This window comes from Triticum urartu, chromosome 3 (assembly GCF_003073215.2).
Source record: "Triticum urartu cultivar G1812 chromosome 3, Tu2.1, whole genome shotgun sequence".
NCBI classification, from domain to species: domain Eukaryota; kingdom Viridiplantae; phylum Streptophyta; class Magnoliopsida; order Poales; family Poaceae; genus Triticum; species Triticum urartu.
The window spans coordinates 643,684,528-643,694,311 of NC_053024.1; the positions used below are offsets into that span (position 1 = coordinate 643,684,528).

The window sequence follows — 9,784 nt, forward strand, 5'->3', positions numbered from 1 at the left end:
AGCCCGCAGTATTTTACGCTCACAACAAGTCAAGTAATGCTGCCAAAACAATAAAGATAAGGTATTATGTTGTGAAAGATAAAATCCAGGATCAAACTATAAGTCTCGAGCATATAAGGACAAAGGATACGCTTGCGGATCCGCTAACGAAAGGCTTACCACCCAATGTGTTCAAGGAATACTTAGCCGGCATGGGTTTAAGGGAAAGCCTTATGATTTCTGGATATGCCCAAAAGGAACAGAATTTGCTTCTGAACATAACGTATGTTGTAGCTGTATGATTCTAACGGCAATTAAGCTATGACGATGAAACATACTCTATGTACCAATATGTGATGAAACAAATAAACTAGAAAGTATAAAGTTAAAAGTAAAGTTGAGATCAAGGGGGAGAATGTTAGGTTGATCTCTCTCCCATTCGAACCCAACGGGACGAACGGGCCCCTGACTCACGCCCTGATCGGGGGCGCCCAACCAAATCATGGTTGGTGGGCCCCTGTGACCCGTGCTATATAAACAGAGGTGGGGGCCGGGACATGACTTACGAGGTTAATCGCTGCCACAATCCCCACCTACAATCCCTACCGATCTAGGGTTAGCGCGGTGCTCACGGGAAGCTCCACCACCGCCGCCATCTACTCTCTGTCCACATCGCCGCCATCACCACATCACCATGGCCGGCGCTGGATCGAGCTCGTCTGGACAGGCAGAAGGTAGGTTCACCGGAATGATCTAACCTATCCGATCCAAAGCAATCTATCACCTAGGTCTATACCCAGGAACTGTGGGCGCAAATCTCACCAGTGCTATTTCTCGCCTATTGCCAGAAATCTTTCGGTCTCGCCATTGGCGCTCCACTAAATGTGCCGGCCCGACATAGTAGATCCCATAGCAGGTTGAGAAAGGTTCTATGCACCGGTTTGGGGCGGTTCTAGAACCTTCCATGTTTCTTCTTCTTTTTTTTGTTTCTATCAGATTTTTTTTCTTTTTTTCTTTTTTTTCTTTCCTTTTTCTGTTTTTCAGTACATGTCTACTTTATGCAACACAAGTTGTACATTTTTGTGTACATCAGAAATATTATTTTAAAACACATTGAACAATTTTCAATTATATGATTAATATTTTTGACATGCACCTTTTTCAATATATTTTTAATATGTGTTGAGCATTTTTCAGCTACACAGTGATACTTTTTTTTTGAATGATAGGTACCATTTTTAAACTACTTGATCATTTCCCCGTGCCCTTTCGCCAGTGGAGGTGCCGCCGCCCAACCCGGGCAGGCGTACGAGGTCACCGTCCGCTACAAATTATTTTAATTTTTGGTTGAACGGGCGAAGGTTTACGATAAGCATTGGATGGCTGGCTCTTCGTATCACTTTTCGCAGACACGTCCACGGACAAATACTATATCCGGTGTTGCAGATGCACTACTAAGAAAATACACACACAATAGAATATAGTGATTGTATACATGGTTGATGGTTGTTTATACATATAATACTCAAGTAAGTATATTCACAAAAAAATACTGAAGAAAGTATTGCGAATTATTACAACAAATACATCACGCATCACTAAAAGAACCCTTGACTGGAAGTTTTGAATACTACTAAAAGGGAAATCAAATGTTTTCTTTTGTTTTTTTGCGACGAGAAAAACAAACGCTTGACCCATAATAATATGTATATAAAACTGTAGTAGTAGTAACAATCTTCTGAACACATCGAAAAAAAACAATCTTCTGAACTACTACCATAGACCGACGCAAGTGCCCAATTAATACTTGACCGGCGTAGCAAAAAAAAAAAACTGTAGTAGCATGAGTCCGTTGCACATTCGAATTCTTGACCAAGGACGTTGCTCGTGTGCGATTCTGATCGACCGTGGAAGAAGAACTAATGCTGCAGGCCCTGAAGCAGGCCTCGGAACCTCTCCACGTTGCCGCGGAACCGCCCGTCCTTCAAAATCCTGAAGGCCAGAAGCGCGCCCACGCCGGCGGCGCCTGCGAGGCGAGGGCTCCCCCACGGCGGATGGATGCGCGGGTTAGTGGCGATGCAGTCCAGCCCCACCGGCATGCCCGTGCAATCGGCCGCCATCGTGGCGACGTCGTAGACCTGCTGGCCGAGGTAGTACCGCATGGCGCCGAGGAACCCGGCCACGTCGTGCGGCAGCGGGGCGCCGCCCGTGACAATCTTGAGAAGGTACGCCACGTCGTAGGCGCCGGCGTGGGTGATCCACGACAGCGGCCGCCCGTGTCCGACGCCGATGAGGCCGGAACCCATGAGCAGCGCGCCGAGCATGTAGGCGTCGACGCCGTGGTTGCGGAGCGTGTCAAGGTCGAGGCTGTTGAGTTAAACCTTGTCTCGGGTAACTTCCATGCAGCGGCAGCAGTAGAAATTACTTAGCCTAGAAGTAAAATGGTACAGTTGCATGTCGGCAGTAGTAACTTAGCTACGAAGTGAAAACAGCAGCAGCATAGCCGTACACAGCTGCAGGTCAGCAAGTCGGTAAGAAGCCGTAGCTTACTAGTTAAGGTAAGTCTGTGACGTAAGTGCTTAGCTAAGAGCTAGCAGATATTTTAGCCCATAGTCGGTTTGTAAGCACTATATAAGAGACTGCACCCCACCCGGTTGTAGCATTCCATTCCGATCAAATCAAGGAAACAAGTCACTTCAGTTTCCTCCTCTACTCATAAGTGTACCAGCTTCACTACTAGTGTGTGTGTGAGCAGCACCGTGTGCTCTGCTAGTTTACACTAGCTGTAGTTTAGACTTGGTTGATCGTCGGACAACTAGCTACTCGCTAGTTCGGGCCAACAATTGGCATCAGAGCCTTAGGTTATGCCGAAGCATATGCCGAAGGAAGGCTTCGCCAGCGACGGCTCCAAGACCGCCGAGCATAACTCGGCTGAGGACACCCGTGCGGCGGACGCGCTCGCGCTGCGAGGCAGGCCGGGAGGTGAGCTGGATGCGCCACGCTCCGTGCGTGACGTGGGCATGTCCAGCACCTCCTTCCCTCTCCTCACGCGGACCAACTACCCCAGTTGGTCGATCATGATGAAAGTCATCATGGAGGCGCGGCATATGTGGAAAGCTGTGGAAACCGGCGATGTCGAGTATGAGGAGGACCGGCTGGCGATGGAGGCGATCTTGCGCTCCGTCCCAGAGGAGATGGTGCTCACCCTTGGCGCCAAGGAGACGGCCAAGGAAGCATGGGACACCATCAAGACTCTGCGCATCGGCGTGAAGCGCGTACGGGAGTCGAAGGCCCAGACCTTGCGCCTCCAGTACGAGGAGATCCGGTTTAAGGCCGGTGAACAAGTCGACGACTTCGCCTTGCGGCTGCAAGGTCTCGTCAACGAGCTCGCAACGCTCGGAGATCCCATCGACAACAAGATGGTGATTCTCAAGTTTCTCCGCGTCGTCCCCAGGCAGTACAAGCAACTGGCCTGGTCCATCGAGAGCTTGGTGGATCTCTCCACCATGACGATCGAGGAGCTGGTAGGGCGGCTGAAGGTCGTCGAGGAGTGCGGCGACGAAGCTGACAATCGTGTTGGCGGCGAACTACTGCTCACCAGGGAGCAGTGGGACGCGTAGCTTCAGTAGCGCGGCCGCGATGGCTCTTCCGGCAGTGGGGAAGGCGCCCCCACGGGAAGCAGAGGTCGCGGCAGAGGCGGAGGCCGCGCCCAGAGCGGCGGCGGCAACCGCGGTCGCAAGACAAGCCAGGCAGGGCGAGGCGCTGGCAACGGTGGCAAGTGCCGCTACTGCAACATGCCGGGTCACTGGATCCGGGATTGTCGCAGGAGGAAAGCCGATGAGGCAGCCGCGGCAACGATAAACCTCGTCCAAGCTGACGTGGACGGTGGGCCGGCAATGATGCTGGCAAGAGTCGAGCCCGTGCAGGAGAGCACAACATCTCTCGCGACCACGGCTCCGACAACCACCCATTCCGTGCAGGAGGCACGGAACCCGTCCACGGGAACCATCACTCCAGTGATAGACCACACCTCGACAACGACATTCTCGGGGCCTGTCGACTGGGAGGCGGTGAAGGCTCGGGTGTGGGGGAGCCACACCCCAGCGACGGCGTCCCCGAACTCCGGACCCGATGAGGTCGCGCAAGTTGGCGCGGCAATGACGCATATGGCGGACCATGCTCCGATCATGATGCTGGCGACCATCGACTCCGTGTAGGAGCGCACGGAGACTCAGGTCAGCCACACCCCGACAACAAAGTGTTCGGGGTCCACCGTGCTGACGGGAGATGGCTCCCTGACAACGGCATGTGCGTGCGGCTACGTCTTCCTCAACGAGGAGAGAGCTGTGACCACACCCACGCTTGCAGGCGGCAAGCAAAGTGAGGGTTGGTTCCTCGACACCGGCGCCACGAACCACATGACTGGTTCGGTCGACGCGTTCGCGGAGCTGGACCGCTCAATCACTAGGAAGGTGCGGTTCGCGGACGGATCCGTGGTGGAGATCCACGGGCGCGGAACCGTCGTCTTCGCCGACAAAGGGGGTGATCACAGGGCGTTCACGGACGTCTACTTCATCCCGGCGCTCAAGAGCAGCGTCGTGAGTGTCGGACAGCTCGACGCGGGCTGGTTCGACATCGGCATCCGGCGCGGTGTTCTCGCCGTGCGCGACCAGCAGAAGAGGCTGCTCATCGAGGTAACCCGCTCGCCGAACCGCCTCTACAAGTTCTTCTTTCGACCCGTGCATCCTGTATGCCTTGCCGTGGGTCATGTCTCCGACGCATGGCGTTGGCATGCCCGGCTAGGACACCAGCACTTCGACGGGTTGCGGAAGATGGCGCGAGGCAATGTCGTTCGTGGGCTACCTCACATCGAGCACGCCGATGAGCTGTGTGATGCGTGTCTTGCGGGGAAGCAGCGGCGTCTGCCATTTCCCGAGAAGGCACGCTATCGAGCGCAGAAACCCCTGGAGCTGGTTCACGGGGACCTCTGCGGCCCAATCACCCCGGCAACGCCAGGAGGGCGTCGCTACATCCTACTGCTCGTCGACGACTATAACAGGATCATGTGGGTGCTACTCCTCGCCTCCAAGGATGAGGCGGAGCAAGCCATTGTCAAGCAGCAAGCGGCGGCAGAGGTCGAGTGTGGCCAAAAGCTGCGCGTGCTGCGCACGGACCGTGGCGGCGAGTTCACGTCGGCCACGTTCTACAAGCACTGCGACGAGAAAGGGGTGCAACGTCACCACACAGCCCCTTACTTGCCGCAGCAGAATGGCGTCGTCGAGCGGAGGAACCAGACGGTGCTCGGGATGGCACGCTGCATGCTCAAGGCAAAGCAGGTGCCGAGCATGTATTGGGGGGAGGCCGTGCTCACGGACGTCTTCATCCTCAACCGCTCCTTCACAAGGAGCGTCGATGGAAAAACGCCTTACGAGGCGTGGTATGGGAGGAAACCCGATGTACGCTTCCTCCGCACCTTTGGCTGCGTCGGGCACGTCAAGATGACGCGCCCACAGCTGAAGAAACTCGACGACAGGAGCACCCCAATGGTGTTCATGGGCTACGAGACGGGCTCTAAGGCGTACAAGATGTACGACCCCGTCTCAAAGCATGTGCATGTCTCGCGCGATGTCATCTTCGACGAAGACGCGCGATGGACTTGGGAGGCGTCGGGGGAGGCCCCGGCAAGCAGCTCCTTCACCGTGGAGTACCCGATGTACTCTAGGACCCCGGGAAACAAGACCCCGGGAAGTTCCACCCCGGGAAGCCCGGGAGGTGTGGATCCGGGAACCGCAACCCCGAGAACACCGTCCCCGGTTACGGTGTCCCCGGACACCCCGACGTCAAGCAAGGTGGGTCCCGGGAGGCAGTTCGCAACCCCGCCAACGGCGAGGTCGGAGCTGTTCGACGCCGACGACAGCGTTGACGCCCCCCACAGGTTTCGGCGCATGGGGGATCTCCTCGGCAAGGTTGCGGCAATACCGCAACAACCCGAGGATGAGGACGCTGATGACGATGAGGTCTTGCATCTGATACCCGGCGAGGAGCCGACCACGTTCGCGGAGGCCGAGCAAGAGGATTGCTGGCGCCACGCGATGCTAGACGAGCTGGCGTCGATCAATGACAACGCCACTTGGACACTCACCACACTGCCTGCTGGGCACCGAGCCATCGGGCTCAAGTGGGTGTTCAAGGTGAAGAAGGACGAGGACGGCGCCATTGTCAAGCACAAGGCGCGCCTCGTTGCAAAGGGCTATGTGCAGCGTGAGGGAGTGGACTTCGAGGAAGTCTTCGCTCCGGTGGCAAGGCTGGAGTCTGTGCGGCTCATCCTTGCCGTGGCCGCTCACCGTGGGTGGGAGGTACACCACATGGACGTCAAGTCGGCGTTTCTCAACGGCGACCTTAATGAGGAGGTGTACGTCTCCCAACCACCCGGGTTCGTTGCCAAGGGCCACGAGCAGGGCGTGTATCGACTACACAAGGCCCTGTATGGTCTCCGGCAAGCCCCAAGGGCATGGAACGCCAAGCTCGATGCAAGCCTCGCATCCCTTGGGTTCTCACGCAGCGCTTCTGAGCACGATGTGTACTCGCGTGGCATCGCGAACACGCTGCTCATCGTCGGCATCTACGTCGACGACCTGGTCATCGCCGGGGCAGAGCCTAAAGAGGTTCAACTCTTCAAGGGAGAGATGCATCGTCTCTTCAGCATGAGCGACCTTGGGCTGCTCCGGTACTACCTCAGGCTTGAGGTGAACCAGGAGGGTGGTCGCATCACGATCACACAAACGGCCTACGCCACCAAGATGCTCGAGCGAGCAGGCATGAAGGACTGCCATGCCGTGCACGCTCCAATGGAGGCACGGCTGAAGCTCAGCAAGGAGAGCCCGGAGAAGGCGGTGGATGCTACACTCTACCGTAGCATCATCGGGAGCCTCAGGTATCTCGTGCACACCCAACCGGACATCACGTTCGTTGTCGGGTACCTGAGTAGGTTCATGGAAGCCCCGGCAAGCGATCATCTCGCTGCCGTCAAGCACCTGCTCCGGTACATCGCGGGTACGCTCACGCATGGATGCGTGTATCGTCGTGGCGACAACGAGAGCTTGGTTGGGTACAGCGACTCCGACCATGCTGGTGACGTGGACTCCCGAAAGAGCACCTCGGGCATACTGTTCCTTCTCGGCAACAATCCCGTCAGCTGGCAATCGGTGAGGCAGAAAGTTGTCGCCGTATCTTCATGCGAGGCGAAGTACATCGCGGCAGCTACAGCGGCCTGTCAAGGCATTTGGCTTGCTCGCCTTCTCGGCGAGATGCTGAATCAGGACACCGTCCTTGCGCTCATCTTCGTCGACAACAAGTCGGCGATTTCCCTCTGCAAGAATCCAATGCTTCACGACCGCAGCAAGCACATCAATCTCCGCTATCACTTCATACGTGACTGCGTCGAGAAAGGCACAGTGATCGTGGAGTTCATCCGGACTGGTGAGCAGAAGGCAGACATCCTGACGAAGGCACTTGGCCGCGTCCGGTTCCAGGATCTGCGCGACAAGGTCGGGATCATCGACACGAAGCTCCTTCGACAAGGTTGAGGGAGAGATTATTGAGTTAAAGCTTGTCTCGGGTAACTTCCATGCAGCGGCAGCAGTAGAAATTACTTAGCCTAGAAGTAAAATGGTACAGTTGCATGTCAGCAGTAGTAACTTAGCTACGAAGTGAAAACAGCAGCAGCATAGCCGTACACAGCTACAGGTCAGCAAGTCGGTAAGAAGCCGTAGCTTACTAGTTAAGGTAAGTCTGTGACGTAAGTGCTTAGCTAAGAGCTAGCAGATATTTTAGCCTATAGTCGGTTTGTAAGCACTATATAAGAGGCTGCACCCCACCCGGTTGTAGCATTTCATTCCGATCAAATCAAGAAAACAAGCCACTTCAGTTTCCTCCTCTACTCATAAGTGTACCAGCTTCACTACTAGTGTGTGTGTGTGAGCAGCACCGTGTGCTCTGCTAGTTTACACTAGCTGTAGTTTAGACTTGGTTGATCCTCGGACAACTAGCTACTCGCTAGTTCGGGCCAACAGAGGCCGCGGCGGGCGAGGTAGTCGAGGGCCTTGTCGTCGTGCGGGTCGGCGGGGCGGCAGAACCGCAGAAGTCGCGGAGGTTGAACTCCCAGGCGACCTGCTGGCCTAGGTGGTCGCAGACGGCGATGCCGACCTGGAGCGGCTTGAGGCCGTCCACGTTGGCCTTCATGAGCGCGTAGCGGTGCTCCACCGGCAGGCTGTTGAGGTCCTGGCCGGCGTCGTGGACGAGTCCAGGGTAGTGCACGTCGACAGCGACGTAGCGGGCGCACGCGGCGAAGCTCAGGAGGTAGCCCCACTCTTCGTTGAAGTTCCACGCCCACACAGGGCGCACCTGGACCGCCAGCTGCGGCTGTACCGGCGGCAGGGGAACGGCGTGGTAGACAAACGGCGGGCGCTGCACCTGCACGGGAAACATGTGATTGAACTTGAAACGCGGCGGCGGCGGTGGAAACATGCCGGCGGCCGGGTTCACGCCGATGCGTCCCTGGTGCATATCTCGATCTCGATCGCTTGTTGTTGTTGTTAGAGATCTCTTGTTGTAATTGTGTCGCTATAAGCGGTGCAAGGGAGTATATAAAAGGAGGGTGCCGAGCTGCGCTCGGACAAGAAAGGGAGCCGCAGTCGGACTCGGACACAGGATTGATTTTCGAGCTGGATACGGTATCCTCTGCTTAGGTGCAATATACGCACATAGAAGGCAACATCCGGGCGTAGTGAACGCGCATGAACATCTTTACAAATTCGTGAACATTTTTAAATCATGATTATTTTTTGAATCCATAAATATTTGCAAATATTTTTATAAAACTGTGAACATTTTTTTATTTTTTGAAACGGTGATTATTTTTAGAATCGATGAACATTTTAATAATATTTAGGACAATTTCAAAAATTCATTATATTTTATGAATTGGCAAACATTTTATTCAATTTTATTCACATTTTTCAATACACGAATTTTTTTTCAAAATCTTGACTTTTTTATTTCTTGAATATTTTTTTCAAAATCATGTACATTTGAGAAAAAATAAAAAAAAATTAAAAAATCACGAATTTTTTTGAATCCACATATATTTTATGGTTTATTGAACATTTAATTTCAAAATTCTCAATTTTTTAAAATTTTCAAGTCTCAATTTATTTAAAGTAGGAAAAAATTGGAAAAAGAAAAAGGAAAAAGAGAAACAAAAACCAAACTAAAAAAATAGGCTGTCTCCACATGGGCCGACCCAAACGGGAATGCATCTTCTCTCAGCACGCAGAACGCCGTATAGGAGGTCCCTACTACGTGAGCCGCACGAAGCAGGAGGATTCCCCTATGCGAAACGTTTTTCTTTTGTCACTTATAGGTGGCATCGGTGGGTAATATTCTGCAACTTTGGGGGACAATTTGTGATGGACGGGCATAAGAACCAATCCCTTTATTAGTCAGTATGGATATCACCTCGAAGTGCAATCCACTTGACAAGAGATTCCACTCGCATACCTTAATTTCACTCGACTGCAGTAGTATCACTCGACCATACAAACAATCACTCCGTAGTCACCTCAGGATGGCAACGGTCAAGCGTTCACTCTATAGTCATAAAAACCATTAATAACTGGCGTTACCAGTAACGTCCCTGTCTTAACTCATATTGAACCCTGTGTAACCGAGGGCTGGAGGGGCCTAGCGCACTCTATATAAGCCCCCCCCCCTCTGGCACAAGGGTTCGCACTCCTTATAACTCTCA

The 9,784-nt window shown here is 53.8% G+C and overlaps 1 protein-coding gene and 1 pseudogene across 1 annotated transcript; both read right to left on the reverse strand.

Annotated features, from left to right (window-relative positions):
- Positions 1-1,898: 1,898 nt before the first annotated feature.
- On the reverse strand, positions 1,899-2,492 carry LOC125547091 (probable CCR4-associated factor 1 homolog 11). The gene has a single exon (XM_048711108.1). It carries the CDS (start codon positions 2,301-2,303, stop codon positions 1,899-1,901), a length of 405 nt encoding a protein of 134 aa, XP_048567065.1. The 5' UTR covers positions 2,304-2,492.
- Positions 2,493-7,953: 5,461 nt separating this feature from the next.
- On the reverse strand, positions 7,954-8,867 carry LOC125545627 (annotated as a pseudogene).
- Between the last annotated feature and the right edge of the window lie 917 nt (positions 8,868-9,784).

Excerpts from the sequence above, each read along its gene's own strand:
- LOC125547091 (XM_048711108.1), bottom strand. The coding sequence starts at position 2,303 with ATGCTCGGCGCGCTGCTCATGGGTTCCGGCCTCATCGGCGTCGGACAC.